The 17106-nt window shown below is 41.7% G+C and overlaps 1 protein-coding gene across 1 annotated transcript; it reads left to right on the top strand.

Annotated features, from left to right (window-relative positions):
- The first annotated feature begins 688 nt into the window (after positions 1–688).
- LOC139204071 (protein transport protein Sec24C) lies at positions 689–13870 on the top strand. The gene is made up of 21 exons (XM_070834029.1): positions 689–755; positions 1240–1956; positions 2317–2375; positions 2947–3000; positions 3460–3571; positions 4322–4449; positions 4593–4728; positions 5866–5975; positions 6587–6699; positions 6858–7049; positions 7563–7659; positions 8168–8272; positions 8717–8884; positions 9464–9560; positions 9649–9797; positions 10129–10267; positions 10838–10959; positions 11245–11424; positions 11950–12147; positions 12362–12451; positions 13307–13870. Exons 2-21 carry the CDS (start codon positions 1287–1289, stop codon positions 13445–13447), a joined length of 3060 nt encoding a protein of 1019 aa, XP_070690130.1. The 5' UTR covers positions 689–755; positions 1240–1286; the 3' UTR covers positions 13448–13870.
- Positions 13871–17106: the final 3236 nt, after the last annotated feature.

Here is a 17106-nt window from a genome sequence, read left to right as displayed (position 1 = left end):
GTCAGTAAGCAACACAATAAACTCAAGTATCAGAGGTAACAGACATGCCCGTTAATGTTGTATTGCCATATTAAATATTCAGAATGCAGGGTTTACTCCGTCTCTCGCCCAATGTCAGCTGGGATTGACTCCCACACAACCCTTAAGGTTAAGAAGTATAGACAATGGATGGATGGACTTCATGTGTTATTTGGAAACTCTGGTTTTCTGTCTAAAATCATAATTATAACCTGAAAAGTAACTAAAAGAACAGTGTTTTCCTCTCACATGAAGTGAAATCAAAGTATAACGTAGCACAAGATGGAATTGTTGCAGTGCAATACCTCAAAATATACTTTGGTAGATGTCCTTTTCATACAGGCAACAAGTGAACTGCAATTTATTGAAGAAACTCTGAGTATATTGAATTTACTGATATGATAGTTAATAGCATTTTAATTTGTAATTTAAAACTATCTCCGAGTATCGCAGGCTTTTACTTTGAAGTGGGAAGCGGAAATGCGCTGTCGTTATTCTTGCTATCATGATGCTAACATCACAGCATCGGCTCCGGTTCAGGAGTGAAACCGGGTGTGTTGTGGCCAAAATCTCCAAGTTAATCATTTAACAGTCTCTTTTCTTGAAATTGTAATTTAATTTAACGCAAAGGCGAATTAATTTTAACCTCTCCGAGCTGTTTAGCCTCCGTCGCACAGGACGACATGAAGACACTAAGAAGTGCCGCACGCAAAGCCTCCTGTTTCCGTTGATGAGAGGTACTGACTCTTTTTTTTTTATTAGTCAAAATATGATGATTCTCTTTCAGATGCATCTTTTTTTATTTCAATCTGTCTGGTTTTGTGGAGCCATTGGCTGTCCGGTGTCCACGTTGCAGGCTATCAGCTAACTACAGAATAACGCCAAACAAATCAACAAATAACGCTACGCTAGCTATAATAATAATAATAATAATAATAATTTTGTCATAATCGTGTATTTAGATCAGCTTTATCTTCAGTTACTGGTTTAGATCATGTAGTTAGTTTCAGATACCTGCTGTAACCTGGTATGACATAGCTAACTACTACATTTTTAAAGATATTGTTAGTTGCACCAGTCGCAACAGGTAAAATTTGAGTGTTAATGCTCTCAAGTAGCCTTAAACTACCTGCAGTGACCGCTGTCAGGAAGATTTCGGCCTCTCAGAAATCACATCACGACCCTGATGCTTAATTCTTCATGTTTTTGTTGCCTCGTTAGGTCCCGCCTCCCAGGAGAAACCCACCAATCAGTGATGGTTATGGAGGATGATGGACGTCCCCACAGCCAATCAGAGCCAGACACCCTGTCAGCCGTGGGCGGGCCAGAACGGCTGGTCCCCAGCTTCACCTCAAGGACTCCCCTGCAACCCCCTGCCCAGCTTTCAGCATTTTAGCCTGGGCTCGCCTTCTGACCACAGAGCATGCCACGACCACCTGCAGGCGTCCGAGCAGGGCTGCCAGAGCGACCTTAATGCCTTTTCGTCCACTCATGACAGCACGCTGTGTGCTACCAACGCTGATCAGAGTGTGCAGCGAGTCATTCCTGATGTTTCATCCGTAGTTCCAGCTGCAAGCCAAGGAAGAAACATACCTCCATGCTCTCTCCCTCTTATGAATGAAAGCATGCAGCCTTGCAAGCCTCAACAAATGCCACTTTACTCCCCTCGAAGCCCTTACCAAGCAATATCTCCACCGTTCCACTCCCCATACACACACCAGGATTTACTGAATGGGCCTCAGTCACCGCATCAGAAACATCTGCCCATTAGCTCTCCATCATTTGGACAATGTGGAAACCAGAGTCCACAGTGGACACCTCAGCCTTCCCTTGACAGGGCAAATGTGGTGTCCTCTGTTGGATACACCCTCAATCATGCCTCTCCCACATCTCCTATCCAACAGCAGCCTCAGTGGACACTTTCACCACACTCAAGGGGTACGTTCATTTGTAAAATGTGCATGCTAATCTTATATGCACGCGGCAGAGCTTCTCACAGGAGCCGATCATCTAAATGAAATGTCTCACAAAGTCACTGAAAGATGAACTAGCCCAGGTTGGCAACCAGCTTCAATTTCAGCTGCGGACTAGTGGCAAGAACTCATTCCTAAATCATCCATAATCTGTCCAATATAAGACCACAGAGGGTGTAAATCTCCCACCATGCTGATCAAAGTTTGCATTATATTCCTCCAAACAAATGTTACAGTCTGAGAGAAAACATCCCCCTCAGTTCAGAATATGATACTCTAGTCAGGATCTTTCCTCTATGATATAACTCCTCTGTTTTCTCCTCAGGAACCATGAACGAGTTTGTTCCCAACGCAACTGCACAGGACAGGAACATCACGCCACAGGTGGGGGAAATACAGTAACAGCATTCAAACTCTTCAATGCAGAGATTATTTCTGACACAAATGTGTATTTCCCTACTCGATAAATCTGCAGATTATTTCCTCAAATGTGTCGTTTTGTTTAACCAGCAGTCCAAAGCCCAAAGATATTCAGTTTTCACAGCTAAAAAACAGAATCAGGCAACAAATCTGAGAAGCTTGAACATATGATGATCGTTTTTCTGCCAGCAATCGATTTATCAGTTAATTCTTTCAGTTGTAGCAGAGATTCACCCTTAAAACTTTCAGCTGTTAAAGCAGCTACGAATCATATACAAAGGTACATGTTGTTTTGTTATGTATTCTTGTTAATTTAGTGCATGTCAGTGTACTTCAGGAAACAATGTCAGTTTTAAGATATTTTCCATTTAACCTCAGGGATAAAGAGTTTGAAAATTAACGGATGTCTCTCTAAATTCAATAATCTTGCAATCATATCAATTTATACAGTCTAGAAAAACAAAATCTCACCAAAAATAGTGTCTGTGTGTTCGAATAATGTTTGTGAATGAGTCGTTACTTTTGCTCTCCGCAGTCTCCTAACTCTGAGTCTCGTTATGGTCTGGACCCAGAGCTGCTGCCCAGTGCTGTAAGTTCTTTCGCTCTCTTCCAGCATCGTTTCTCGACTGACTTCTGTGGCACCTCTGACTAAGGACGACACACATCGGAGGCATCGCGAAGCTTTGCGTTGACTGATGCGCTCCATACCAAGCCGATGTGTGTTGCCCTTTACAGTCCATGTTTGAGAAAACTAGCAAAATGACCAGAGGCGAGTACAGGAAGTAAAACTATCTTTGACTTGAAGTACAACAAAACCAATAATATACTGTATTTCTTTCACAAAGAGTTGAACTACATTCCAGAACTCTTTGGTTTCATAGTCTGTGCCTGTTAGTAATTTCATGCAAGTTTATACACACGCTGTAACTATTTTATAAATCTAGATATTTTACAATCGATCATGCCTCTGTTTAAACCTAGTGACATGTTGCCAGGCTCGTACTTTGATTGCCAAGGTTACACCTGTGTCTCTCGCTGTCTGTCTCAGGTGAAAGTGATTGCAGAGGACAGTGCAGAGTGGGAGGGCAAGGTCTTCATCTCAGAGCCTTTTTCCCCTCTTCCTCCTCTGGCAACTACTTCCTGCATGGTAGAGGACAGGGGTAAACACACTCGTCACAGTCCGTATCTGTCTCACAGAGATGCACGCCATAAGAAATGTATTTCATCCACGATTAAGGGTCCAGATAACTTAGCACTGCATCAGATGTTTTGGTGAGTGTGAGGAAAGGGTCATGGCAGGTGTGATGTGTTTTTGTTTTTATAAAACAATTCTGATTCACTTCTGAATAACAAAAAGGATATTCTAATGTGCTGGTGTGTACGTTTTTTCCTCCTCTATGTTGAGTTTCACCGTACTTAGCAGACGTTTCCACCGTGACGTCACCCATTGGTGTGTGGACCGCTGTTTTGAAGCCTTACTTTGGCTTTATGGGCGTCACCATATCTGTTTCATTCTTGGTGTTTTAGAGCCAGAAGTTACATTTATTGCACAAAGACTCTCCTCTGATTAGTTAGTCACAGCGTAGTCCTGGCCTGCTTTCTCATCTCTTTTCTTCTAAATGGAACCATAGTTTACTAAATGAACTTGAAACTAGTACTGAGACCATAAACTCATTAGGAAAGAGTTCACTGAGGTAATCAAGTGAGACGTCGGCTCACTTTCTCAAAGATTTCCATACATTTGGACTTCTTTTTGGAGCCAGTGGAGTCGCTGTCTGCTGAAAGAATACAGATTTTTCAGCACTGGCTTCATTTTGCAGACCCAGAAGCTACGTTCACTTCTTATATACAGTCTGTGACTTTAAGCCAACCGTCGTGTCATCCCTGACCTCGTCTCTGTTGAACTCCAGGTAACGCGAGTCCTTTTGCCATCCGCTCTACTTCGTACTGTGTGCCCTGTGACGGTCAGACGGTGCTGATCAGCCGTCTGCCGCTGGGAGCTCTGGTCACGCCTCTGACAAAACAAAGTGCTGGAGAGGTCAGTTTTTAGCTACTGTGCTCATTATATAATCTATTACAACACATATTGGAAAAACAATCGCAATAACGACCCATTAGAGTGTTTCTGTGATGATATAAACATGTGTATTTAACGTGGATGTGTGTGTGTGTTGCCTCTAGAAGCCCCTGCCAGTGTGCAAAGAGCCAGAGTGTGTAACAGGCTGTAGTTGGTGCGGAGCCTCTATGTGCCCGGCGATGGGGTGGCAGGACTGTGGTCAGAGGTTTTACTGCCCCTTCTGCGGTAAACTCAGTGAAGGTAAAATCTAACACGGAGCATCTGAACATGCAGGTGATACTCAAACTGTAGCTGATGGTTCAGTGTCAGTTTGACAGAAAAGATGTTTTTTTTTTTGGTTTTTTTTGACATGCTGTAGCCACAAGTATGGTCTGTCTAATGACAAGTTTACTTACATCACAGAGGTAATCTTAAAACTTTATTTAAATAGCACATTTCATACAAAAGGAAGCAATACAATGTGCTTCCCAAATCTTAAAAAAAGTCAGATTCCAGAAATAGGAACATAAAGAAAAAGCAGAAAATATCTTTGATTTGCCTCTTAATTTTTTTACAGTATGCTAAATAGCCTAATGTCCACATTGGTGCCACTGCATTGTTTTTAAAGTGCCTTGAAGGAATATTTATGTAAAAACTCCAATCTGACTAATCAGCAGATAGTGAAATCTCATATATCCTTTTTTCCAGGACGCAGAGATATTTAGTTTCCTGTCATCGAACAACAAGAATATTATTTACATAACTTACATAATGAGACACTGAAACCAGTGACTTTTTTGCACTTTTTCTTAAAAGTTTTTCGACTCAAAAGTGAATACTGATCCTTAAAATTGATGATGATGATTATCATTTTCTCTTAAATGACTCATTGCTTCAGCTCCAATCCACAGATTTGAAAGTTTAAGAAACATTTTTTCTCACCAAATTGCCTTTGAGTGCAGTAGTTTTGCGAAAGTGTCGTAAATGTCAGCTACAGTTGGCTCCACAGTGGAGGTCCCCTGTAAAACTGGATGCATTAATAGAAATAGGGACATAATATCAGTGATGATCCTATAAAAAAAAGACATATCTGAAAGAAGAGCAGTCTGTGGTGTAGGCTAATTCAGTATCAGATACATTATAAGAAAATGTCCACAGATTGACAAGTTCGATTTGTGTTCCCAGTACAGCTGTGAAAATATAATTTCCTGGTCAAAAATACAGAATGAAATAACGAACCCTCTTACTTTCACTTTTACTAATACTTTTAGTGATTGAATAAAAAAATCTAGATTTCAGTGCCATTTCAAAAGCAGCTGAAAACACTGCACCTAACACCTGAGTTTGCTGCTTCCTTTGCACGCAGCAACAGTTTTTCTCTGCTCTGCTGTGTGTCAGTGCCGTGGCAGCACTACCAGCCTACCAAAGGGGTGGAGGGGGTCCGGGTGGATAAAGACAAGAGGCCTGAACTCAGTCTGGGGTCATACGAGATACTCAATTCTCAGAAGGTTAGTGTCAACGTGTCACCATCTATAGCTGTTCAGTCTGGATGTGTGCGTTTGTGTGTGTGGGGTCGACACTTCCCAATGCAGTAATAAAAGCTAAAGCATCCCAAATAGAAATACTTTGGACAGTTTGTGCCCCATTTGATTATTTTTTTTTTTTAGATGGGAGCCCTCATGTGTAACCAGGTATCCTTCAATTGCCAATGAATTACTGAATGAATAGGACATTTATCAAGCAGTAATACCAAACTTTTGCTGATTCAGGCTCACATGCAAGGATGTGTTGCTTTGCTTCGTTTTCTTTCACTCTAGATTCAATATTTTGGGTGTTTTGGCTAGAAAATGTCACCCCAGAGCTCTGGGAACTTGTGAAGGACATTTTTGTTGGCCACATTTTAATACATGTTATTTCAGTATGAAAAAAAATTGACCGATTACAGTTGCAGCCATAATTTGATCAGGAAAGGGACATGTGACAATTTATATTGTAACTGAGGAATGACTGTGGAAAGAGTGAAATCCCGGCTACCAGAATAATTTGTCGTTATCACATGACCTCACTGTTCAGTGGGAAGGGATGCCATGTGTGTGTAAACTGTTGTGCTTAATCTCAGAGTGAGCCTGCTGCCCTGCTTCTAGCCATAGATGTGTCTGCCTCAGCACTCAGAGGAGGACATTTGGAGTTTACAACACAACAAATATTCACTCTGCTCACCTCTCTAAAGAGGTAAAACCCACCAAACTATACACACACGCACACACACACACTCTTTCACAGCGTCCACAGTAGTATCCCTGCACAGGTTTGGAAATACTTGGAAAATAGGGCCAATGATCCACAATCTGGTTTTCAGCCATCTTTAAAGATTACTTTTTTGCGTGTAGGGGGGACGGTGATGCTCCGTCGGACATCCGTGTTGGTCTGATCACGTATGACAGTACGATCCACCTGTATGACCTCAGCCCCGGCCTGTCCCGCCCACACATGCTGGTCATCACAGAGACAGAAGACCTGCAGCTTCCTGTGAGGGAGGGGCTGCTGGTGTCCCTGAATGACTGCATGGACGCTATCGACAGGTAACCCACGTGTCGACTGGCGGATGCATCGTGCAGATTCTATGTGCTGAACTGATTAGGATTATTATATTGTGTACATGAATCTGCTCGTAGCTTCATACGTCACTCTTATAGGTGATATTTACCTTTTAGTTTCTTATTCTAGCTTTACAAATCCAGCCTGAGTCTGATGAGCTCAGGTTTTGATCTTAGATTTTAATTTAAAAAGTCCAGCAGCTGAAAGTGTTTAATAGGCTTTTTGATAGGAGAAATTTTATATTTTAAATTTTGTAGTCTATAAAAGGTAAAGTAAAATTCATGGGCTGGTTTTATGAAGCCACTGATGTTCTTGTGCTAATATTCAGCTCATAATCCAGAAAATGTGGTTTGCCCTCAGAACTACCGCTACTGCTTTCCTGCAAATAAAAGCGACAAAGTGACATTTTTCTGCTGCTTTGCTGAGAATAATGTCACCACTTTGGTATTCTTTGGTAGAGAGTGATCATTCTGTGTCTGCTGTCTTTGTGTGTGTAGTGTATTGCAGCTTATTCCTCAGTTCAGTGCAGAGTGTGATGACTCCAGTGGAGTTCCCATGGAGCTGCCCGTGAAAGCAGGACTCGCCATACTGCAGGTTGGTAATCAGTGCTCAGGCAAACATGGGCTTTCTTCAAAGTTTATTAGAAGCTTGTTCTGTGGTTGCACAAGGAGGGATGATAGTCCAGGTTCTTTTGCCGGCTCTCTGCGATCAGTGTGGTAGAGATGTTAATGTACTAAACTGCATCCTCAATAGTGAAAAACACATGATATGTTTTGAAGATATTGCTTATTTGGCAGTAATTCACCATTATTACTTGACTACATTATTACAGCATGTGCTATGCATAACATCTATTTTTATTTTATTCAATTTATGATTGAGAACAAGTACAAAAAATCTGATCTTAAACAAAGGGAAGAGTAGTAAGCAGGTAAACATGAAATTTGTATAATTATAAAGGATTCATGACTCAGTGTCAGTGCCTTTTTTTAATGTTGCTGATCATGTTCATTTTGCTTTTTTTTCTAAGACCAAGGAACTGCAAGGAAAATGATTATGATATTATGATATGATTTAAGGACTTTAATTTGTTTGTTTCTAGGCCTTGAATTGTCCTGGCAAGCTGCTGATCTTCCATACGGCTCCTCTGATAGAGATGCGACTCTCTAACTCGTCCTCAGGGTTCTTTGGCTCCAACAAACCAAAGGTACGTAACACACACACACACACACAGTCTGTTTTAAAGGGTTAGTTTGGATCTAACACAATATTTGTGTAACGCACAATAACACAAACAAACTAACCAATTTATATAAAGGCTGTTTCTGGTTAGACAAAAAGTATCTCACTTGTTTGTCCCTGCAGGGATCCTTACCGTAATGTTGTCAGGCACTTTGAATAACAATCTGAGCCTTTCAGTTCAAAAACAAGCAATGTTAGTGGGCGTACTTTGACTGGCACTAAAGGATTACATTGCAGCCATTGTAGCTCAATCGGGGCTAAATATGTAAAAATAGGGCCCAGTTATCCTTTCAAGCTGACCTGCCTGTACAGGTGGGAGGATAAAGCAACAGCAGCACTGTGTACAAGTATGCAGAGTCAGTGTGTCAGAGTTAGTGCATTAATTCCCTCCTCTTCTGTTGTTTTCCAGTCTATCTTTCAGCCATCAGAGCAGGCCGTCTCATTGGCCAAGGAGTGCGTCAGTCAGGGCTGCGGCGTTCACCTGTTTATCCTCTCCCAGCAAGATGTGGGCGGGGCTTGGCCGGGCCACATTCCATATCTAACAGGTGGCGCTCTGTACACCTACAGCCACCTCCAGGTATGTTAGCGTGTTCTTCCATTGTAGCACTGGAAATGGTGAGAAATTAACTACATAAAGAAGAAATCTTATTTTAGCAGCTGATGGGGTTCAATAAATATCGTGAATTTTGGGAAATTTGCTTATTCGCCTTCATGCCAAGCTTCAGGTGAGACAACACATGTCACTCCCATATCTGTCCACTAAGTTTAAGGCTACAGATTGGTTTTATATTTTTATTATTATTCTATCAATCATTATATTATTCATTTTATATTTTTTTTAAGTAAAAGTACAAAACTTACAGCTGGGTAGCACTTCACAAATGACTGAAAATGAAGAGTTGCCATCCACTACTTGTTAAAGAACTTACATGAATTGGTTAAATTGTGGCGATTCATTTTCTTTTGATTTATGTTGCACTCGTATTTTTTTTCAATATATTCATGTTCTGTCAGCAGCTGATAAAGTAACACAGAAGTAGTATTTTCAGCTGTGTTTAGGTAAAATGACGACTGTTTGGAAGAAACCAAGCACACAAATGTGCTGGAGATCCTATTGTAGGCTAGTATTTATTTATTTTCATTATTTCCACTACAGGGGGAGTTGGACAGAGAGCGTTTTATCACTGATCTGAAGAGGATTATGGAAACGGACACAGGCTACAAGGCTGAGCTCAGGATTTTTGTCAGCAAAGGTGAGAGATTTTTTTTCTTTTGTTGGGATTATGCACTATCTCCTCTAAAAAATACCCATGATTCTACAATTTGTACCCGTCTCCACAGATTTGCGCGTGTCCGGCTGTTATGGACTTTTTATCCCTGGGCCTAGCCCTGGCCAGGTTACCATGGCGACCCTCGATTGGCTTACAACACTGGCTGTGGAGCTCGCACACACCAGAGCTGTGGATGAGACGAGAGGTGTAGCCATACAGGTCGGTTCATGTTCAAGATCATCAGTGTAGAGCAGAAATGCACTGAATTAACAGACGTGTCACTTCTATTGCTTTTATGTCATCCAAATTCTTCTCTAAGTTGAGTTTTAAATGAATTGTTTCCCCCATTTAAAGACATTTTTTACATATAATTTTATAAATTAGACAATAATCCACTTTTTACTTTTTTTATCTTTAGTAAAACAGCACCTCACTGCATTCTGTTGATCTAAGAGTTTTATGTTACATTCAGTTTGTAGTTTGACTCAACTTTTCTTACATTTCATCTTTCTTTTAACCATAATCCTCCTCTCTCCGCTCCTGTTTGCAGGCTGCATTGTCTTACAGCACCCAGGCAGGAGAAAGGAGGACCAGGGTGCACACTCTGACCCTGCGATGCTCACGTCACCTACAGGATGCTTTCCGGCAGTACCAGGCCCAAACACTGCTCACCTTCTACTGCAAAAAAAGTCAGCGTCTTTTATGTTAGCACTTCATTTATTTGTTTTTTTGTTGGTTTGATATATAGAGAGAGCAAGTTAATGAACATCAGTATAGAAATACAATATAGAATACCTGATGGGATATGTAGGGCACTCCTGCTATTTACTTCCTGCTATTGCTACGCCAAACCAATATTCACCTCCCTTTGCTTGAACGCCAAGTGGCCAAATGTGGTGCGAATGCCACTGTCAGCTCTCTGACATTATTCTGTAATGGCAGCATCAGTTCTGTCGTAAATCGGTAATTAAAGCATACACATACATTTTTATCCAATTTGGTAATAATAGCATGAATGCTTTCGAATGAGTAGACTTCATGAGAACGTCCACAGTACAGTACAATAATCTGCATTATACGCATTATCTCACGTAGTGCAGTAAAATATTCTGTGATAATATAAAATTTCAATATTATGCCACTGAAGTCCCTCAAAATTGTAAATTGTAAATACAATGTATAGTACAATGTAAAAAAGTTGACCAAACATTGATTTGAAAGTGTCACATGAGCCATCATCAGTTTGTGTTTCCCTCTAGTTTACTGTGCAGCGTTGGAGCGCCCCCTGCAGGAGCTGAGGGAGGAACTGCAGACAGAGGTAACGGAAGCGCTGGCGTCCTACCGCAAACACTGCTGCTCCAGCTCAGTGTCTGCTGGACAGGTGAGGTTTAGAAACATCAAATACGCTTCATAGTTTTCCAGAGGCATAAAGTTTCCTTTTGTCCTTTTTTAAGTTTGTAAATGTCTGAAAAGTGTGAGTGCTCTATCAGTTACTGTAGAGATAAATGAGAATGGGTGAATTTAGCCTTTTAGTTGTGCATTCAACTATTTATAAAACCTACCTACAACATGAGTCTGTGTGTGTGTGTGTGTGTGTGTGTGTGTGTGTGTGTGTGTGTGTGTGTGTGTGTGTGTGTGTGTGTGTGTGTGTGTGTGTGTGCTGTAGCTGGTCCTCCCTCAGTACCTGCGAGCTCTTCCTGTTTACCTCAACAGTCTGAGGAAGAGCGAGGTGCTGCTGCCGGGCCTGAGGAGCTCCGTCCACCAGCGGCTGCTGCTGCGCTGCCAGGTGCTCAGCATGGACACCCGCAGCACCGCCGCACACTTCTACCCCCTGCTGCTGCCTCTGGTCCGTACCATCGACACACTGGAGTTTGTCTTGATCACATTTATGCTGCAAAAAAAGAAATAAAAGGAGTTTGTCTTGATCGGTGAGGCAGGTGTGTCTCAACAGAGCTGAAGGACAGAATATTGAATAGAAACTAAAATAGTGAGAATCTCACAGTTTTAGGGACTCATCATCTAGCATCATTAAATAAAGCTGGTTTTAGCCGACTGCTAATTTAAAGCATAAAAGTAGTTTCAACTACTCTTTGTGGTGATTAAGTTGAATCGTTTATATGAGATGCACTCTCTACATATTTGATGTGGTGTTGTCACATTTTGTGTTAATTAACTCCATAAATTCCTGTAAACAATTAATAGTTACATCTGAAAATTGTCTGTATTTTTAGTGTCATTTCTACACTAACTTCAGAATAACTCCTGCAGCAAAGCAGTGCAATAGTCTTTCCTTGCATTTGAAAAACAATTTCAGTAACCTTTATTTGCGGTTGTAGCTTTTGACTCTCTTGTCACTCATTGTTACCTGCAGCCACTGTCAGGTGACAGCTCCAGCTCTCCAAACCCAGAGGAGGCGCTGCGCTGCTCCGCCGCCAGCCTGGAGCCCAGAGGGCTGTATTTGGTCCATGCACCCCTCACCCTGCTGCTCTGGGTGGGCACCCAAGTCCCAGCATGCACTCTGGTCGAGCTCTTCAACACCAGCTGCTTCTCTTCTCTGCCGTCTGGAGAGGTAAGAAATCAGACGGATGTTGGTTGGCTAATACAATAAGACAGCGTCTACAACAAAGGATTTATCCCGGTTACAGTGAATATATCCAGCAAATAAAAGCTCAAACGACACTCAGAATATCAGTGCTATGGCCGGCCATGAAGCCCACTGAAGCATCAGCAGTTAACCGTCTATTTCTGATGTTTGGTGTGTTTCTGTGCGTGTGTTCCTTCAGACCAAGCTGCCAGTTCTTGACAACCCTCTGTCCATCAGCGTTCGATCCCTCATCCACACGCTGAACTCCCAGACACCCCGTGCCCGCAAGGTGAGCTGCTGACCACCGTCCTTTTATATAACTATACTATATATAAGCGACAGCCCCGAGAGTCGGCCATCATCTGTCACCTCAGATGTCTTATAATCTGCTGCCAGCCTTCCTCTTGTTCTTATTCTGCTTCTTCTTATGCTGCGTTCAAGTCATGTCAGATTTATTGGAAACTTGAGCTGCCACCTGGGGAAATCTAAAAAAACCCAACAAATTAACAAGAAAAGAAGTTGACCTCATCCATCCTAGTATTTTGTGTGCTCTCATATCTTCCACTTGGTGTCAAATGATCCTTTTCAGTACAAAGTGGACACTACAGCTGTGTGGAAGTGATGAGCTATGATTTCTTGCCATTTGCTACACAAAGTAGTTTTTGTTAGTAATTTTACTTTCTCAGATATTGTAGGGATACCGGTTGCCTCATAAGATCATTCATCTCTGACCTATTGTTGCAGCATTATTCTTCTCCTCCTTGTGTTTTGTTTATTGAATTATTTCTTTTGTATTTGATACGATACAAATATGATACACACATGAACCTCCAAACATGATTTCATTTGTCAAGATATCTCTAAGGTAGCACATTTTTTGAAAGTAATACAGAACATACCAAAACCGCTCCTATAAGCTAATTAAGTGAAAGTGAAACAAAAACGTAATTAAAGTGAGAAGTTGTGCATTTGCATGATACTTTCTCATTTTTTTGCTTTGCTTTGAGGCGCCACATGTTGCTTCATGAGCTGTCCTCTCATAGACAGTGAATGGACGTGCAGTCATATCAGGAGAAGTGAACTACAGCGGGTGTCGACCGCTGATGCCTCCACTGAAACTGTGCCTCTCTGTGTTTCTGCTTAGCTGTGGGTGGTGAAGCAGGGCGACACCTGCGAGGAGGCCCTGCAGCGCCACCTGGTGGAGGACAAGAGCCCCAACGGAGGGGCGTCCTACGCAGACTTCCTCTACCACCTCCACGTCAACTCTGTCCGGTTTCTGCAGTGACTTCACACACACACACACACACACACACACACACACACACACACACACACACACACATTTTCTGACCACACTGGAGCTTATTTGCCTAAAAAACAGGACGGGAACAAAAGTGTAATGTAGAAATATTAAAGGTCTGTTTTCAGGGAATCAGGCAGTGCATGGAGACATTTTAACTGATACATAGTTCTGTTTATGTAATGACTGCTGTGATACGTGTGCTGTGTTGAATGTGATCCGTGCTCTTTTAAAAACGTGTTTATGATGTTAATTTATTCCTGCGTCAGAGCAAATCTCTCTAATCCCTGCCTGAGATTTGTGTGTATGTTTGTCTCCGTGTGTGAGATTGTGTGTGTCTGTGTGTGTGTGTGTGTGTGTGTGTGAGATGCTCACAGTATGTTGTGTGCGTGTGCATAATCTCCTATAAATAAATGAATGCTTTAATTGAACCTTGATTGAAGTTTCTTCCAGTGTGGTTCAGCTAAGGAGAGAAGATGTTTCAGTGTTTCATGAACATCAGTAGATCTGTTTTCTAATTGATGGCTGAGATGGAAGTTGGATCTTAGACGTCATATGTGTGAACATTTGACTCTGGAAGCCAAAAGGGCAAATGTCTAATGAGGCTAAATGCCTAATCAAGCTAATTGGCGGCAATTATTTTGATGCGGGGGGGAGGCGGCATGTGGCTGAAGCAGGGGCAGAGCTGGAGGGGTGTCGCTGCTGTTATTCATCACATGTATAAAAGAAGTGGACGTAGCTTCCAGGTCTGAAAAGTGAAGCTGGTGCTGAAGAGCCTTAAACCTGAATTCCTACTAATGTCCAGCAGGGTTGCAAAAAGAAGTCAGAAAAAATGGAAGTCAATGAGAAAATGAGCCAACTTCTCACTAGATTTATTACCTCAGGAAACATTTTCCTCATGAGTTCATGGCCTCACTCGTTAGTTTCAAGTCTTCATCACAGCTTGATGTTCATTTAGTAGATTTTGGTCCCATCTAGAGGAAAATAGACGATAAAGCAGCTTAAGCTTTAGGGAGGGACTATGATGTGGCTAACCAATCAGAAGCGGTCTTCATGGCTCCAAAACAAACCAAGATGGCAATTACCATAAAGCCAAACTCGAAGCTGCAGAATAGCTGTCCACAGACTAATAGTTGACGTCACGGTGGCTTCGCCCACTTCTTGTATACAGTCTTCGATTCTCGCCTTCAACATCAGGAAAAAACGATGGTGGACAGCGAAGCGGATTCTGGAGGCTCTCTGTGGGGCTGGAGGAGGTCACATGTTCAGCAGATCCCCTTATGACATCATAAAGGGAGGCAAATCTAAACAGCATGTTTTCACAGTTTTTTTTCTGACAGATGGAGCAGGAGAAGGGATGGGCTTTTCTCAGAGCTCGACACCGGGGACGCACATTTTATGTTGAAAAGACATTAAAATCTGCATTTCGCAAAGCACGGGACCTTTAGAATAGTTTTAATCATCAATCATCAATCACTGAACCCTCTTCACACGGCTTTTGGTTTTGGATTTAACCACCGTCGTCTCCTCCTAAAGTCGCAGTGTTCTTCTCAGTAAATGTCCGTGGAGAAATGAGCTCTCTCACACGAGGTCCTTTTGTCCAGTTTTTGAGTCCAGCACTAAATCACTGCCTCACAGAAAATGACCAACACAGGACATTTAAATGATCTGTCATCTGCTAACCACTTAATTCATGTCTGAGCTTGTACTTGTTACTGGCAGCGTGTGGGCCGTCCGGCTTTGGTGGATTCGTGCCCTCCAGCGTTTTGGATGCTGCCCAGTTAGACTGTGGTGGGATCACACTGACTGGGAGGACGTGGGCTGCTGGAGCAGAAGTTAAACTCAATGTTTGACACTTTATCGTAAAGCAAAGAGGTGCTTTTTTCTTTTCTCTATTTTCTTTTTTTGGTCTTTAAGCATTTAAAGTACAAATCAAACCAATGATAGATGACACCAGATCGAGATGATGCACTCAGGCCTGAAGCTCCTGCTGTAAATTTGGAGCGTTTAATGACACTAAGAGGAGTTTGTACACTATGATTAACCACATACTGAGTCGATAGTGAAATAATGAGTAAGACAACATTATAAATTTGAATAAAAGGGATTAGCATTAAACTTAAACAGCTTTTAAACAACATTTAGATAATAATACAAGCTGTTAAATGACAAAAAAAGGTGAAATTATGCATTTTGTTGTTAATATTCAGAAGATTTTTGCAGTGTTTGGTTGTTGGCTAGGCAGTAATATCCTGAGTGGGGGGGTTGTGGACCTGGGAGAAAGCATTTTTTTAAATGTGACACAAGTTTTGCACATGAAACTGCAAAAGCACAAATGCAATGAACATGCAGCTGGACAATAATCAGGCCTCGAAAGCCAAATGCTTTGCAACTAATATCAACATTTCTGTAATATTGCTATTCTGTGGTGATGTCTGTCTAGAATTAAACTCCGCTTTAATACAAGTCTATCTTTACTGTTTTGTGGTAAACTGTGAAACAGACCAGCGTAAATCCGGATAAAAACACGCATTTGCAGCGCACATGGCGGCAACTTTTGAAGGCACAAACCATCTCTTTCATATTTGCCCCTATTTGGAGATACGCACCGTGCAGGCGGGAGGTGTCGCCGCTCTGCGCACTTTGTCCCCCAGAGGGCGGCAGAGAGCCGCGAGGCTGCGACCGAATGGTCAAGTTAGCAGAGCTGATCAGTACAAGACCGGAAAAGTCTAATAAATACGGAACAATTAAAAGGTTCATAAATGTATATATTACAGTATGCTTAAAAAAAGAAGAGTAAATATTTGCAGATGTGGTAGCTAAATGAATCAGAAACAGGACTTTCAAGCAAGAGACCAGAACAGAAATCCAAGCGGTAAAAGCTTTTTAAATTATGAATTGTTAGGTAGGAAAATACTATCAATAATCATAATAATAATAACAAAAAAACCTCTGTAGAAACCTTCAGAGTATAGACAGGAAGAAAATTAGTTTGAAGAAAAAAAGTTTGGTATATCTGAGTGGAGGTTTATGGCTGAGAAAACAGCCTTAAAAGATGTGAATTTGGGAGAAATCTGCAGACACATGTAGACAAAGTATTAAATATTTAATTGAATATTTTGCACACAGGATTAGAAAAAAAGGAAAGAAAACAAAAACTGATTGGGTGTTTGCAGACGTGGTAGCTGAATGAGTCAGAATCAGAGTTTTTTTTGTCCCATAAGAGAACAAATATTGAGAAAGACTTATTTCTGGGCTCATTATTGACTCATTATTTCCAGTTTTCTTTCATCATCACCAGTTTTCAGTCACAGCTTAGTTAGGATTAGGAAAAGACAATGATTTGAGTAAAAATAATAAGTAAAAAAAAAAAAAAGCACGAAACATTAAGCACAAAATCCAACCTTTCCCTGGGTGTGAGTACCCACACAGGCGCCTCACCTAAGTGCAAATACTGTCTGCATTTTATTCTGAAAATCCCAACAGGAAGCCGCCGCGCCGCTTCTTCCTGCTTGACCAGGGCTCAGCTGAGCGCGGCAGCTGTCAGAAAGCGGAGAGAGACTGAGAGAGAAACACCTCAAACCCTCCTTCACTCGGCGCCTCCTTTCACCCGCTCCCAGGGCCGTCTAGCTGCTGGGCGGACC

Source organism: Pempheris klunzingeri, chromosome 7 (genome assembly GCF_042242105.1).
Source record: "Pempheris klunzingeri isolate RE-2024b chromosome 7, fPemKlu1.hap1, whole genome shotgun sequence".
Taxonomy (NCBI): Eukaryota; Metazoa; Chordata; class Actinopteri; order Acropomatiformes; family Pempheridae; genus Pempheris; species Pempheris klunzingeri.
Note: the sequence above shows the minus strand (reverse complement) of the source record. Positions and strands in the feature narration are given on the sequence as shown.

Excerpts from the sequence above, each read along its gene's own strand:
- LOC139204071 (XM_070834029.1), top strand. The coding sequence starts at position 1,287 with ATGATGGACGTCCCCACAGCCAATCAGAGCCAGACACCCTGTCAGCCG. Across the intron at positions 4,450-4,592 it reads CAAAACAAAGTGCTGGAGAG|AAGCCCCTGCCAGTGTGCAA; the intron begins GTCAGTTTTTAG and ends TGTTGCCTCTAG. Across the intron at positions 5,976-6,586 it reads AGATACTCAATTCTCAGAAG|AGTGAGCCTGCTGCCCTGCT; the intron begins GTTAGTGTCAAC and ends GCTTAATCTCAG.